Source organism: Phascolarctos cinereus, unplaced genomic scaffold (assembly GCF_003287225.1).
Source record: "Phascolarctos cinereus isolate Bilbo 61053 unplaced genomic scaffold, phaCin_HiC Scaffold_726;HRSCAF=1367, whole genome shotgun sequence".
Lineage (NCBI taxonomy): Eukaryota > Metazoa > Chordata > Mammalia > Diprotodontia > Phascolarctidae > Phascolarctos > Phascolarctos cinereus.
This window is the reverse complement of record NW_027556098.1, coordinates 184,722,902-184,740,027: the sequence shown is the minus strand read 5'-3', so window position 1 is coordinate 184,740,027 and position 17,126 is coordinate 184,722,902. Positions and strand designations below refer to the sequence as shown.

The 17,126-nt window shown below is 33.8% G+C and overlaps 1 protein-coding gene across 1 annotated transcript in view; it reads right to left on the bottom strand.

Annotated features, from left to right (window-relative positions):
• The window catches only part of BOLL (boule RNA binding protein), a 63,216-nt gene extending 48,860 nt beyond the window's left edge, over window positions 1–14,356 (bottom strand). The window contains exons 1-5 of the mRNA XM_078146155.1: window positions 14,330–14,356; window positions 11,444–11,587; window positions 8,614–8,705; window positions 3,107–3,161; window positions 444–519 (exon numbers count right to left, since the gene is read on the bottom strand). Coding sequence (XP_078002281.1) covers window positions 444–519; window positions 3,107–3,161; window positions 8,614–8,705; window positions 11,444–11,587; window positions 14,330–14,356 — 394 coding nt within the window. The remainder of the gene's footprint in view (window positions 1–443; window positions 520–3,106; window positions 3,162–8,613; window positions 8,706–11,443; window positions 11,588–14,329) is intronic.
• Between the last annotated feature and the right edge of the window lie 2,770 nt (window positions 14,357–17,126).

Below are 17,126 nucleotides of genomic sequence, written 5' to 3'. Positions count from 1 at the left end.
CTAACATTTGAAAAATGAAGCAATTAGATTAGAAATCTGCCTTTAAAATCCCATCCAACAAATTCTCTGATTTTCATGAATAACTTAGGCAAATTTGTGAAGCTTTGGCACTGTTTGACATCATACTGTTATTCTGACTGAGTATGTAGCAGGCCATTTAAACATATACAGAGAATTATAAAACTGTTATTTTCTTTGTAAACATATAATTACAAAGTTTATTGCATCCTCAAGCATAATTTTTATTACATCTTATTATGAACTGCTACCCCTAGAAAAAGTTTCAATGTTATAAATGGGAAAAGATGTTCACTTAAAATTTGCAGTTAGATGAATTTTTATAAAGTGAAAGATATGTGGCATTTTAACAAATTTCAATAGAATACTCAAATTTTAAAATAGCAGTGTCAAGATAGTAAAAAAAAATTTATAACAATACATACGAGGGATCCCTACTTGTTGTTTTCTTATCGCTGGACCGATATTCAGTTTCTTATCCTTATAATTAAGTTTTTCTGCCTAAAATAAAGGGGAAAAAAAGCACTTCAATTTCCCTTCCTTTTGCCAGTCACCTATAAAACTAACAAAAACTTTAGTTTGTGATATCCTTCATAAGCTATGTGAAATCTTCCTGAACACTAAAAACCTATTTTCTTAAAAGTCCTTTATAATCAGTATGGGAAAAAACCCTATACTTGTTAAGTAATGAAAAAAACCAAACACACACAGACTGATAAAAGAAAAAAGAAAACTTCTTCAAAACACTACAGAATATTATGTCTATTATCAATACCCTGAAAAACCATATCACAAGCTTAGTCAAAAATGAAGGTTTTTTTAGCATTAAAGTTGTTTATTTTTTTCCTTTCCTAATACAAGGATGCTGGGATACAACTTGCCATATAATAATCTCCAATGGTTATAATTATAGCTTTCCCCCAAATACTAATCTAAAAAAAGATTGGAGTTAGGCTCCAGTTGTACAGTTTAAGTAGTCGTGTCAATCTTTTTATTTTACAATATATAATTCTGAAAAATATAATCAGGGTCAGAAGTAACTATAGTACAATTACATAAACAAAAGATTTTTTAAAGTGCACTTACTGAGCCCCTCTGAAAATGATTCTGATCTTCAGGAACACTCATTGTGGCAAAAAGAAATGTTTTTGTGCTGATAATAGGACATTTAGGATTTTAAGGTAAATAATTTATTTACTAAAACAAAGTTAAAACACCAGAAGGTTCAAAATCCTTCTAAGTCTTTTAAAGTATAGTGTCAGCAGCAGGGTTTAAATAAAGTCCTGCTTGGAGGCAGCAGGATACACAAGACGACTGACACTGAGGTACCTTCTAATTTTAGGATCCTATGCTTGTTCTGTTCTGTAGGAATCAAATATATCATTAATGGTAAAAGACATGAAGCCCCAAATTCTTCTTCTGTTAGCCTAAATTAAGGGGAAAATTATCTATGATGAATTGTTAAAAATCCATATGAACTAAATTTTTGGAGCTCTTGCAAATATAAATTTTTTATTTAATTGGAATGTTTTTGTTCCAATTTTTTGTAAACAGAAAAATTATTATTGGAAGATGAGAACATTTTACACTTAAGAATAAATGATAATATTAATTATATTGAACTATATTAAAATCAGTGCTTTACATAGCATCAATTCAAAGAGTTTCAAAAATAACGTTAAATGATGAGTTCATGACTAAACAAGAAGAGAGTCATTGAAGGTAAAATGGACTACTTTGATCACACAAAATTATAAAGTTTTTGAACAAACAAAACCAATATACCTAAAATTATAAACTAAGCTTTTAAAAAAAATAATTGCAGCCAGTTTCTCTAAGGTTTCATTTCTAAAGAATAAGAGCCACTCCCCAATTGATAAGTGGTCAAAGGATATGAACAGGCAATTTTCAGAGGAAGAAATACAAACTCTCAATAGCCATATGAAAAAATGCTCTAAGTTACTAATAATTGGAGAAATGCAAATTAAAACAATTCTGAGGTTTCGCCTCATACTGGCCAAGCTGACAAAAATGGAAAACGATAAATGTTGGAGAGGCTGCGGGAAAACAGGTACATTAATGCATTGCTTGTGAAGCTATGAACTGGTTCAACCAATAATAATAGTAAAAATAATTGTAATAATTGGTCCAACTAATAATAAAAGTAATAATAATTATAACAATGATAACAGTAATAGTAGCCAGCAGTTATACAGTGGTTTAAGGTATGGAAACTGTTGTCGCATTTGATCCTCATGACAACTTTATGAGGTAGGTACTATTATCCCATTCTGTTTTATAGGTAAGGCAATTGAGGCTCAGAGAGGCTAAGTTATTTTTCCAGGGTCACAGGCCTATTAAGTGTCTGAGGTGGAATGTGAACTCAAGTCTTCCTGACTCCAAGTCCAACACTCTATCTACCTATACACCTAGTTGCCTAATTTATTAAACTTAACATACCTTTTGGCCAGCAATACCACTACTAGATCTATATCCCAAAGAAACCAAAGATAGAGAACTCATGTACAAAAATAAATATATAGCTCTTTTTTATGTCAAAGAACTGGAAATTGAGGGGGTGCCCATCAATTGCAGGATGTCTGAACAAGTTACATAGTATGGGGATATGAGGGAATATTGTGCTGTAAGAAATGGTAAAGGGAAGATTCTAGATACAACAGGGAAGACTTGTATGAAATGATACGAAGTGAGCAGAACCAGGAGAAAAATTTATACAATAATAATGATATTGGAAAGACAAATAACTTTCAAAAATTCAAGATCCCTGATCAATGCAATGGTCAACCAAAATTCCAGAGCACACATGATGAAATATGTTACTCACCTGACAGAGATGTGATGAATTCCAAGTGTATATTGAGACACCTTTTTTTGGGGGGACATGGCCAATGCAAAAAATTGTTTTGTTTGATTCTACAGATATGTTACAAAGATTTTGTTTTTATTTCTTTTTCAATGCAGGGAAGGTGAAAGGGAGAGAAGACAGATTTTCAATTAACTGAAAAATAATATAAAATTAAATGAATGTGTAAATATATAAAATGTTACATAGATAGAAATGCCTTACCTCTTGCAAAATTTTTTGTGCATCTTCTTGTGTTTCAAAAGTGATGAAACCATACCTAAATAAAATACATTAATTATTTTCTTTTCTGGCATATTTGAGGTAAAATTTTTTTTAAAGAATAAAATAGAGATTTGCATCATTAAAAAAAACCCAAAACAAAAACCACTGTACCATGCTGAGGGAGAAGCTGGATCAATTATTGGCAGTTTAGTAGTCTAACTTTCATGTTCTTCCTCTGATAAATTTCTGGAGCTATGGGTTAAAGCAGTAGCTCCTTCAAAGACCTTGAGATACTATCAGCCTAAGTCAGGACAGCCTCTCAGAACTACTTTCTGTTACATAAATTGCTATTTTGTTGATTTGTTGGATTTTGGGTCCAAGAAAGTAAGTTCACTTTAAACTGATGTTGACCACTCTGCTATTTTCACATCACATCAGTATAGATAATAACAACACGGCAGTGCACCACTGTTATTTATCCCACTTAGGGGCCTGTTTAAAGGTAGTTTGAGGCAGCAATGTGGTACAGTGGACAGAGTGCTGGTCCTAGAATCAGGAAGACTCATCTTTCTGAGTTCAAATCTGGCCAGATACTTAGTAGATATGTGAATCTGGGCAAGTCACTTAACCCTGTTTGCCTCAGTTTCTTCATCTGTAAAATGAGCTGGAGAAAGAAATGGCAAATTACTTCAGTATCTTTGCCAGGAAAACCCCAAATGGGGTCACGAAGAGTTGGATACAACTGAAAAATGACTGAACCACAACAACAACTTATCTGAACATGGACTCAAAATAGCAATCTTAAATCTTAAACATTTTTTATTCAAAAAATTGGAGTATAGCATTTTTATGCTGGTAATAAGTAAACACATTAGTGGGGGAATTAAGCATAATGTGTTTTCCCAGGAAACTACTGATGAGGCATAAATCAAATAAAAATTTTATGTGTACTTGTAGTACATAATTCTCATTTTAATCATGGTTCTTCAGACAACATGGATCACATAAAGCTGTTTCAAGACACATAAGAGTGGCATAGTGGATAAAGTGGCAAAGTGGAGTCAGAAAGACCTAGTTTCAAGACCTGTCTCTCATATGTTGGTTATTGCCTTGGGCAGTTCACTCAGCAACTACAAGTTTCAGAGAAGGTACCAATCTGCACTGGCAGAATTTCTTCATCTAGGAGGAATCACAAGTCCAATCCTGTTCTCTTATCAATTTGTAAGCATGACATTACATAACTTTGCTATGAATATAAAAATCATTTGTTAATGAATTTTCTGGGAAGAGGTATAAAGAAGAAAAAACTTTAGTAAGAAACAGTACCTTTGTTGTGTTACTTTTCCCAAACTAGTAAAATCTAATTAATAGTGTACTTATTTACCTGCTTACCTTTCCAAATATCAGCAATAGAAAGTTATTTTTAGATAAAGTCTTTTATCTTTTTTTATTCTAGTACATTCATCAAATTTCTTTAGTCTGATATTTTGAATATAACATGTATATCAGATAGAAAAAGGATTTATAATTCCATGTGTGTTTTAAAATTATATAAAATGTTTAATAAAAGCTCTGCTATTCAATATAGTTGAGGAATAAAATATAACATTTACTAAGCACCCCTGTGAAGAGAGGTACATATTGTTCAAAGTTTAGACAAGATGCAGTTCCTGCCCTCATGGAACTTATAAAGTAAAGAAAAATAACATATCAACACATAATGTGTAATATTGCATATTAGAATTTAGTGCATTAAAGAATTATAAAACAAGGTGCTACATGAAGTCTGGGTGAAAGTTATCAGCAACTCCAGAGTGGGGGGGTAGGAATCAGGGATAGCTTTTTACAAACAAGAAGGTGGCATCTGAGTTGGGTTTTAAATGATGAGTAGGAATTCAACAAATGAAAAAAGTAGACATTCTAGGCATAACGAGTGGCTTTGGCAAAAGAAGAGAGGCATGACAGCCCGATGTACATTAAGGGGGCAAAGAATTACCTCATTTGTCAGGAGTATAGGGTGTGAAGAGGAGTAATAGGAGATGAAGCAGGATAGTATCAAACAGCGGAATGTGAATTTTATTTAGGGAGAAATAGGGAGCCATTCAAGAGTTTTTAGAAAAAAGTAACATGAGTGGATCTATGAACTGTGTTAAGCAGTGAGGATAGAAACACAAAAAGGAAACAGTCCTTGCCTTGAAGAAACTTACATCCTACTGGGCAAGATAGTATGTACATTGATGAGCAACTACAAAATAGACAGAAGGGAATTTTGAAGGGAAGAACCAACAGCTGGGGGAAACATATATTAAAGGTGGTGCTTCACTCTTAATTTTGAAGGAAATAAAAGATTCCAAGTAGAGTTGGGAGTGGTTTCCAGGCGAGAAACTGTCACAGAGATAGATGATGTATTATGTTTGAGGAACAGTAAGAAGGCCCATTTGGATGTAAAATTATGATGTATGAAATCAGTTTGATTTTATGACTTTTCTCAGCGATAGCAGTTACTTTTTCCTTCTGAATATAATCTCAGGTTTAAAACTGTCTCACTTTTGCACTGATATCTTTAGTGCTAAGCACAGTGCCTGATACACACTAAGTGTTTAACAAATCCATTCATCTATCCATCTATTCATCCATCCTTCCCTTGAGCAGAGGTAGATCTATCAGGTTCTGGGGAGTACTCAAGGATGAAGATGTGTAGGCTGGTAATGGAGTGTTAGAAAGACAGGGGATTCCAGGTTAGTAGTGAAATCAAAGTTTTATATGGAAGCAAGTGAATGGGAGGAGATGGACTGGAAGAATAGTAATGTCAAGGAACTGAAGGCTAGCATAAAGCATAGAGTATTAACAAATAAGAGTGGGGAGAGTAGGCTAGGAGATTGTGATGAGAGAATGCAATTTCACATTACTCAGTGTATGTTGGAGATATTGTTGGAGTTGATAAATGGATAAAGTGGTTAAAATAAATGATATTTACTAGAGTGAAGAATCATGTAATTAAGTTGTTAGATTCAAAAAAATTAAAAAACTTATTAATTATCTACTGTGCACAAGTTAAAATGCTAAGCATTGAAAATAAAAAGGAAAAAATGATATATAGTCCTGGTCAAAAAGCCAACATGCTGAAGGAGAGCTATGGCAGGCACTTGAGTTAAGCATAATATAAGGTAGAATATGATAAGTATAGAGAAAAGATCTAGAAAAGTCTGACAAGGGAGAGACAATTTTCAGCCAGTAGTAGTAGCAGAGAAAAAGCAACACTTGAACTAAACCTTGAAGGAAAAAAGGATCTGAAATGCAAAGATCAAGAAGGGATGGGCCTGCCTGAAAGCATGGAAACAGAGACAGTGTGCTGAACTGAGGAGGATCTTAAATGCTAAGAAAATAAGCTTATATTTTATCAAATAAACAACAGGGAACCACTTAAGCTTTTTGAGTAGGGAAGTAACAGTCAGATGTATAAACTAGGAAGATCATTTTGGCAGTTTTGCGAAGGAGACAGTGAAGTCAAAGAGACCAATTAGAAACTTGTTATAATAGTCCAGTGAAGTAGAAAGAATGCTGCATTTGAAGAGGACTTGGGTTTGAATGTGTGACCTAGGTAGCTAAGTGCCTTCCTCAATTAATTATTTCCTATTTATCTTGTATATAGCTTGCTTTGTATATATACATTTTTTTGCATGTTGTCTTCCCCCATAGGTTATAAGATCCTTGAGGGCAAAGATTGTCTTTTGCCTCTTTTTGTATCTCCAGTGCTTAGCACAATGCCTAGCACACAGTAAGCTTAATGTTTATTGACTGATTGATTGGGTAACTGCTAGGTCAGTGATAATCAAAAGAAATGGAGTATCCTGTATCAAGTATTAAAGTCACTGAAGATATTGGGAGAATGAACAAACTGTAAATGACAAGAAGGAAAAAAGATGATGATGTAAGTTGATTACACCTGACTCATTTCACTCCTGTTCTCAATATAAAATGGCAGCTTCCCAATGCAAAATGGATCAAACCTCAACTCCTCAAAATAGAATTTAAGGCTTTTCAACATCTGCCTCTATCATATTTAGCAAACCTAAAGTCTTTCTGGTCAGTTAGTGACACAGTGGATGGAGCACTAGGCCTTCAGTTTGGAAGCTCTGAGTTCAAATCTAGCCTCAAACACTTACTAGCTGTGTTAACACTAGGCAAGTCATTTAGCCCTGTTTGGCTCAGTGTCCTCATCTGTAGCTGGAGAAGGCAATGGCAAACCACTCCAGTATCTTTGCCGATAAAACCTTGACATGACTGAAAAACAACTGAACAATAACAATAACAAATTTTTTGCTACTCATGTACATGAATCTTAACAAGCCAGCCTCATTCCTGTCATCCACATGGTCCAATATTATTGTTTTCCATATCTTTAATTATCCTGCTTTCTCTTCCTTATTTTTTCTCCATCTTATTCTTTGTCAGCTTAAATTCTACCCTTTAAGATCTACGCTGGAGATCCACTTATCTTTACAAAGCTTTCTGAAATACCCTAGCTTAAAATATTTCCCTTCTCTAAATTCCTTTAATATGTAGCCATTCCTTTGAACTGACTGTATATGTAATCCATCATAATTTTTTCTAATTGCATCATATACAGGATGTCCCAAAACTTGGTGCAATTTTAAGCTTAATAAACATATTAACCACACCAAGACTTTTAGGACACCTTGTATGTCTTGACTCTACTAAATTGTAGGCTTCTGAAGGACAGAGACAATGTCATATCATTTCACACAGAGGCTAGTACTTAATACTAATCACATTCTGGTAACAGAATTATCATACTATTATCACTAACTCTTGATAAATTAGTATAAAATGCACTTAATATTAAAATTATTCTGAACACTTTTTACTATTTCTTAAATGACCTTGAGGCATTGTAAAATTTTTAAAATTCCTCCTGAGTCAAAGTATCTTTATAGTGCCTTAGGGTCATTCTCATGAACATCAGATGCTATTGTGCCTTACATACATGGAATTGTGAATTATACAAAATCCTGGTTCATAGAAGATTGGACAGCAGGTAATTTAGCAGAGAATCAAACAGATTCACTTAATCAGCATGAATTCCTAAAAATTAAGATAGTTGTCTCTTGAGGATATAGGAAGGATAACTAGTAAACTTTGACAAGAAGATTAAATATGACAATAAAGAATAATACTTACCCATGGAAATTTCATTATTTCACTTACATATCTCATACTTCTGCCACTGTCTCTAACTCTTAGTTGTTTACTCTAGGATTTAAATGTCCATTAGTCCTTTTGACCTAACTTAGGGATGGCTTCCTTGATAAGGAATATTATTATTATCCTATCATATTTCTATATGAAATTAGAAAACAGACAGCAATGGGAGGTGCCAATACAGAATAATAAGACATATGTTTTAATCTTAGCTCTAAATCTTAGAATAGAATATGAATTTAATTTCAATTTTTTGAACATGTACTAATCACAACCGTACTAACCCTTTTGACACTCCAGCTCTGTCATTTACAATCTTCACTTCTTTCACAGACCCATACTGGGCAAAAAATTTCCTTAAGTCATTTTCATTAGTCTAATGGGGGCAAAAGCAAATAAACAAAAAACAAAGTGAAAGTCTTTTCAAACAAAAAAATTAACAGAACAATCTTATGACTATTTTGGATACAATATAAATGACACCATTCCCACCTCTGTTACATAAACAGTAGATGAAATTATCTGGAGAGAACATAAGCTTCTTGAGGGTAGGGACTGTTTCATTTTTATCTTTGTATTCCCAATGCTTACCTAGCATGGGGCCTAGCATATTGAAGCACTTAATAAAAGGTGATTAATTATTTAGCATGTTTTATTTTTGCTAATTTAATAAAAAATAGTTGTAGAAAGGGAAATATTTATAAAATTAGCTGCCAATTTTTAGTCTGTACAAAGGATTCCAGATTAGAAAATCACTTCACTAGTTAATAAAACCAGTTATTTATTTAAACTAACTAAAATATACCTTAATAGGAGGGTAAGACATTGAATTATTGTGGACTAATAAAATTTGGGAGAGATGGGATTTGCACTGAATCCTCTGACACCAAAATCATGCTACTTTTTACTACTTTCCTTTAATTAAATAGATATTAAGTTTCTACTATGTAGAAAAGCACCATGTTAGCCTCTGGTGACAGAAATGAAATAAGACACAGTCCCTTTGCCTGAAAGGATGAAGGAGCAAGTCATAAGATGCACATATTATAGAACTTAGCATATTTCCTATGTGCTTGCATTCTAACACATACTATGGTTACACAGGTATGCTTGCTTTATCTCCCTTACTAAGTTGTAAGCTCCCTGAGAGGATGGATTGTACATAATTTTGTGTTAGTATTACTGGTGTCTAACAGTTTGAAAATAGTAGGCACTTAATAACTGATTGTTGTATAGTTTCTACACTTGTCTCTTTGAGTGAAAACAATCAGTGGGTTTGCCCCAGAGTAGGTACTGGAATTGTTGGTTTCCATCTTAGAGGGTTTACCTCTTTTTTGTTGTCTAGCAAACACTTCGTTCATTCACTTTTGAAGGTTTTAAGTCACAGTGAAGTACTACACAGACTATATCCAATTTAATTCTAAAACTTAAAGTCAAAGGAATGCATTCTCTTGGCCTCATAAATTACTGAACTTGGTTTCAACAGAATTCAATATAATTTTATTTGTCAGAACATAAGCTTCTTGAGGGTAGGGACTGTTTCATTTTTATCTTTGTATTCCCAATGCTTACCTAGCATGGGGCCTAGCATATTGAAGCACTTAATAAAAGGTGATTAATTATTTAGCATGTTTTATTTTTGCTAATTTAATAAAAAATAGTTGTAGAAAACTACCAGAAACCTTTATGATTAAATCAACATTAATTTAAACAATAAAGTTATTCTGAAACTCAGAACAAAAATTTGCAATCTCTGTAAACCTTTGCTGATTAGATTTCCAAGTATGATGGTTTTTCACGTAATTCCTTTAAATCAAAACAGCCAGTTAAAGACAGCAGGTCACGTTACCTCAAAATAATTCCAATAAGTGAGTCTACTGCAATTTAATTTTTAAAATAAAAATAGATCCAGTAAAACACTTTCAGGTATAGGCACTGATTACTTTCTTTTTCTCCCAGCTCAAAATGCTTCCATAATGTATGGAACAGGCCTCTATCTACTTAATAAAGATATGAAAATTTGAACATTAAAAGTTAGTGGCAAGACAATTTCTGATATCACTGTTCTACTATCTACAGTGCCTAGTTGTTATTTTTACTTAGGTTCTATTTATTCAATTCATAAATACCAACATTTATGGGGCATCTAGTATATACAAAGCAACATGTTAGTTGCTGTGGAAATCAAACTTTGCATACTGTTACTAAGACCTCAAAGATGATCTTAGTCTCCCCCCTTGACTTCAATCAGAAATCAGTGGGAACAAAGTTAATATAGAATAAAGAAAATAATCTAAATGATACTCTCTGGCAAGCTATGACACAATATGGAAAAAAGCTAAACTTAAAAGTCACTAGACTTGAGTTCAAATCCTGCCTCTGTCACCTGTGTGACCTTGAGAAAAGCACTTAACTTTCTGAACCTCAGTTTCCTTACCTATGAGGAGGGAGAGGCTTACCCAAATGACCTCCAAGGTCCAATTCCAACTCTAAAGTTATGATCCTATGATTTATTTTAATAAGCATTCAGTTCTATTTATCAGACCAAAAGTGAGAGGCAGAAATCAAAAGCATGAGGTGAACATGTACAAGGTAAACATTTAGATAGAGGTGAAACAGAAAAGTTTTAGGTTTCTAAGAAAAGGAAGTTTAAAAGACCCTTTGTCATTACTACTGCCCACTTTTTGCCTGAAACCCATACTAGCCTCAGAAAATGGCCATATAAGGATATGGACTTCACTTGGATCCTTCCATAGAGGCTACCTCAAAGATGCAAATATTAAATGTATAGCTGGTATAGTAGATTCTAAAAGCTCACATTGTAGTGAAATATTTTTACCTGTATCATTGAAAATAATTTACCATACCCCTCAAAATGATTTTCTATACTGGTAAATTCTCAGTTTCTTTCTGTGTCAATTGGGGGTGATAGCATTTGCCTTATTTACCTCCTAGGATTATGGAGATCATTAAGTGAAATGTAGAAATAAAAGGAGTAACAAATTTGTTTATAAGTATTATTGCTGTAGTAAACCAGAATCACAGTGCCAAACAAAAGTTCTAAGACCAAAAAAAAAAAAGCCCCACTACAGAAAAACTTATTTTTTTAAGTACCTTAAAGTCAATTCCTCCAACGAAGATACGATTAGGAATCACTGTTCCAAATCTTGGGGCACTTGTTGGGTTATTCAAAGGCACAGGTGACACAGGATTGGGGGATGGAGATAAAGAATCTGTTTGCGTCTGATTTGTGGTTTGCTATAAAACAAAAAATACTTTTAGGATTTATTTTTAATATCTTTTATGATATCGACACAGGGTAAAGATAGATAACTACCTTATAAAGATGATATTAAAAGGTAATGACAAAGGAACAAACCTTAATATTTCATTATGTTTTATAGTTTCTTTTAGCTAGCCTTATAAAAGTAATCCCTATTATAATAATACAGGAAGGGCCTAAATCAGATGAGTTCACAATATTAAAAATATTAACACCTTTTTTGGTAGGGTAGGTAGAAAAAAATCAGGAAAATGTATGTGCACAAATTGTCAGGTGGAAATAGAGTAAAAAAATCAAAGGGAGATTAAAGCAATCCTTTACTGAGCTTGAAACAGCCCCACACAGGTTAACAAAGTAACTTTATGACATCATTAACTCAATATGTATTTAAAACAAAGCTAAACAAAAAAAAGTCTCTGTACTTGCCACACTGCAGACAGGATTTGGGAAATAACTGAAAGTTGTGTAACTGATGTCTAAATAAATAATATTGTAGTCTTGAATTTGTTATACCAAGGGCCTGTTTTCAGAAAACATTTATATGTGCACATAGTTTTAACCAAGACAAAAGGATATTATTTAAATAACTTCCAGAATAGAAGTCCAAACAGAAGCACAATTCAAGAACTTGCTGGGTTTTTTTACTTTTTGACTTTCTCCTTTTCTATATTAGCTGAAGTTCTATATGTAAACAGCCTAATTTTCTCAAATAAGGACAAAAATTTAAGTTTACCAGCCTAATAATTTCTGCCCTGTTAAGTTAAAGGAATGATTCCAAAATCATGTCTTGTGGAATACTGGTAGCTCAAGAAGATACAAACAAAGGGCTTGTTAGAAAATTTTATAAATCTTGGAGAAGATGTGGGAAAATTGGAACACTAATGGACTGTTGGTGGAGTTGTGAAATGACCCAACCATTTTGGAGAGCAATTTGGAACTATGCTCAAAGGGCGATAAAAATGTGCATACCCTTTGACCCAGCAATAGCATTTCTAGTGCTGTATCCCAAAGAGATCATACAAATGGGAAAAGGACCCACATGTACAAAAATATTTATAGCAGCTCTTTTTGTGGTGGCAAAGAATTGGAAATTGAGGGAATGCACATCAATTGGGGAATGGCTGAACAAGCTGTGGTATATGAATGTAATGGAATACTATTGTGCTATAAGAAATGATGAGCAGGGGGACTTCAGAAAAACTTGGAAAGACTTGGAGGGATTGATGTTGAATGAAGCAAGCAGAATCAAGAGAACTTTGTGCACGGTAATAACCACGTTGTATGATGACTAACTTTGACAGACTTAGCCCTTCTCAGCAAAGCAAGGATCTAAGACATCTCCAAAGGTCTCATGATGGAAAATGCTATCCACATCCAAAGAAAGAATTATGGAGTTTTAATGCAGATGGAAGTGTACGATTTGCTATTTTTTTCTTGTGTTTTGTTTTCTCTTTCTTGTGGTTCCTCCTTTTGGTTCTAATTCTTCCTTACAACATCACTAATGTGAAAATATATTTAATAAGAATGTATATGTAGAGCCTACATCAGATTTCATGTTGTCTTGGGAAGGGAGGCAGGGAAAGAGGAGGGAGAGAAATTTAAATCTCAAAAGCATATGGAAGAGATTTTTAATAAATTAAAATAAATTAATAAAAAATAAAATAAAATAACTACAGACAAAAATAAGAAAATTTTAATACAAGTCACAATTACTCACTGATACACCAGACAACTTTCAGCCTCTTCCTGGAGAAGCACTGCTTAGGCAAGAGCCAGCTAATCTAATGTTGATCAGGAATGGGTGGGGAGAAGAGTGGAAGGAAAGAGATGGTGCTGGTATCAGGGACAGCAAAGATAATGCTTGTTAATTTGATCAGTGGCAGGTGAGTGTGGCTCCTAACCACCCTGCAGAGGATAGGACTCTACTTAAGTCATCAACATGGAAATCCTACCCCAGTAGCACAGGTTAGATTCTGTATGAGGTTTCCCTCCACTCCTATTCCACTATGACTGTCCTCTTGTTACCTTCACATTCCTAAAAGTCTTCTGAAGCCAAATTATTTTTCCTGATTAGAAAAATAGGCTTCACAGAAATCATTCAGCTTGATTCATTCGTTCATTCATTCATTCAGTCAGTCAGTTAGTCACATGGATAAAGAAAAGGAAGAGATTTTCATTCTCTTAGGGAGGTAAATGAAAAGTTGGCTGCACATTTGTTGAAGTCTTATACTTTTAGGGGGATGCACAGCAACAGTCCCTCCTTGTTCTTGTTATGTTCATGCTACAGAAAAGTAGCCAAGTCAGTCATATAAAGGGCCACGAGCTAAAGCTCCCAAGGTCAAGTACAGGAAAATGAAGAAAAATAACATAAGGGAGGAGGGAAAGATGGGTTTTGCTTCCTTCTGTGATTAAGCTATACAAAGAAAAAAAGTAACAAGTCACCATGTTAGAATTCCTTGGCTAATTATATTATATTTAAAACAATACATTCATGAAACAGCAGAAAAATTTTGTTAAGTAAGTCACATCAGGTCACAAATAATAATAGAATGAATCTATTAAGCACCTAATATGTGCAAATACAACTATTCTCAAGGACCTTATGTTTTAATGGTGGAAACAACAGGTACAAACACACACAACACACACACACACAGAGGATTTTCACGTTATAAGGTTTGAAGAAGTTCATCTATAAATTATTTAGAAACACTAACCATATTTCGCTCAAAGACAAACACCATTATATTGCCCATTAATAGAAATGAAGCAGTATTAGTTTTGTTTCTCAAACTGTGGATTTTTATTATCAGACAAAAACTCTTAACAGTTTTTAGAGATAGGCAACAGATCTCAATTAATGTTACTCTTAAATTCTATTTGGAAATTCAAGTCCTTTTTTTCTAAAATATTTTCAGTCAAAAGGGTAAATGGATAGCAACAGATTGTTGGGGTTAGACCAGTCTAAGAAAATGAGGATCAAATATCCTTCCCATTTTGGGAAGGTAGGATTTGGGAAGAACTCAAGAAAAGATGGATAAGCATTTTTAAAAGAATTTAATAATCCCTAAAAGCCAACCTGGAATGAGGAAAAACAAATCATGCCCTTTCCTAATGGGTTATATGCTAACTTAATAACTCTTAAAAACTTTCAAGACCATGGCAATTTATTAAAGAAATAAAAATAAAATTGACTTCAGTTCTGTACAACCTCTTTCTGTAGCAACAGTGGTACAGTATTGGGAAGGAAGGCAGAGCAAGGTGAAATTGCTTTCATCATGTGCCCAGAGGCAACAAAAAACATTTCAAGGGACACTCGGATCATCGCTTGAAGTGCTCCTGATAGAGCATAACCAGAAGGACTGTCATGAAGATAACTGAAGTTTAAGTACTAATGTAAGTCACATAGAATGAGTAGGTGGAGCAAACCTATAAAGAACCTCCAAACTAATTCAACTTATGCTTTGATATTCAGTCACTTCATGTGAAGGTGGGCATGGAGCAAAATGGAGGGAAAGTATGCATTAGATTTCAGAAATGCACGTTTCAAAGACTTGTACACTCCTCAGAAGTCTCAAGTTTATAAAAATGTTCTTCCCTAAGTTTAATACTCAGAAAGTGCTGGCCCAGCAGGCACTGAATACCCTCAAAATGAAAATGACTATCTTAAAAAAATTAAGTGACTGATTGATGATGGAGTCATATCAGAATTAGTATATTCAGGCAGTTGACTCATTGGAGCAAAAGTCAAAATCAATGTTATTAGAACAAAGGACACAGATAAGACAATATGTACAATGCAATAATTTCAACCCAATCTATTCAAATATTAATGCCCCAAAAAGGGTAATGGAAAGAGTCAATTATATTGATCTTGATGATCACCTTTTGCTGTATAAACTTACCTATTACAAGTAAAATAATCACAATATGGAGGTCAAAAGAGCAAGTAACTTAACCAACAAATAAGTGAATTCATAAGAGAGCTAGGAGCAACACTAATTGAGAATGTAAACATCTGTAATAATAATTAGGTGACTGTGGAAAATTAGAAATATTGTCTCATAAAACAGAGAAAGGCAATGAAAATATATCTATACAGAACCTGGACTCAACTAAGCCATTATTAACCCAAGATGAAACTAACAGAACAACAAACGGATGAAAATTGGAACAGATGTACCTACATCTCTATAAATCAATTTCACAATCAATGACAACAGAACCACTTCTGGACTACAATACCATATACCCAAATATGTCTGAAATGCTACTTAAGAGAAAATGAAATTCAGGAAGGACACCTGGACTAAATCAAGTACCCACCAAGGAAATGCATGCTAGAAACAAAACAATTTTGAAATCATTGAAGGATTAATCTACAAAAGTACTTCAATGAGGATGAGTCAAGAAAATGGTAAAAATCATGGGTAATTTTAATAGACAACCAAGAAGATATTAGTAACTACTAAACCATACGTCATTTTCTCAGCTTAAAAAAATTCATGAGTTTTTATACTACCATGTTTTATGTTATAAACATATCTAGGATAGCTGATGAAAACTTCAGATGGGTCTGGGCAGGTTTTTGGCAAACCATTTTCTACAGCAGACCCCACATTTACAGTAGCATAATTAATGTAAGGTCATTTAGAGTAAGGATTGTTCTAATTTATACTTGTGTCTACAGCACCTAACACATTGCCCAGCACATAGGCACTGCATAAATGCTTGATGTTTTACTGAAAAGTACCAAGAACCTAAAATCTTATTTTGTTGATTACCCACTTTTTTCTCCTCCCCACACCCCAAATCCTAACCCATTTCATTTCACTATGTGGAGGAAAACACTGTATTAATGACTCTCCTCAAATAAGTAGTCTTTCAAGTCTGTATTAGGCTCATAAAGATTCTTTGTTAAGAGGAAAATAGGGGTGAGCTAGGTGGTACAGTGGATAGAGCACTGGCCTTGGGAGTCAGGAGGACCTGAGTTCAAATACAGGCCTCAGACACTTACTAGGTATGTGACACTGTGCAACTCATTTAACCCTGATAGCCTTTTTTTTTAAAAGGAAGAATATATGCTTGACAAAAGTGTTCACTGTTATCATGGAGGTGGTCTTGTGCAAGGTGACTGATTCTATAAAAGGCAAAGTGATCCAGAGGTGCTATTTTGCAGATAATATTGTGCTAATTGCTATAGGTACAACGATACTGATTTCAAAGTATTTAGCAGTCTACCATGTCATACTTATGGTTAAGATACTGAATTTTAATAATAGTGTTTTAGTCTTACACATAAAATTACATTTTATGCTTATACATAAAATTTCATTTGATTCTCATATCTACTCTGTGTTAGGCATGGCAGGTATCATCTTACTTTGTAGATTAGGAAACTGGCTCAGAAAAATAAAATGACTTGCCCAAGAGCATATGGCTCTTGGGTTGCATAAGGTCTGAAATCAACAGGATTAAATTTCAGCAGTAGCTAAAGACCTGAATTTAAGATTA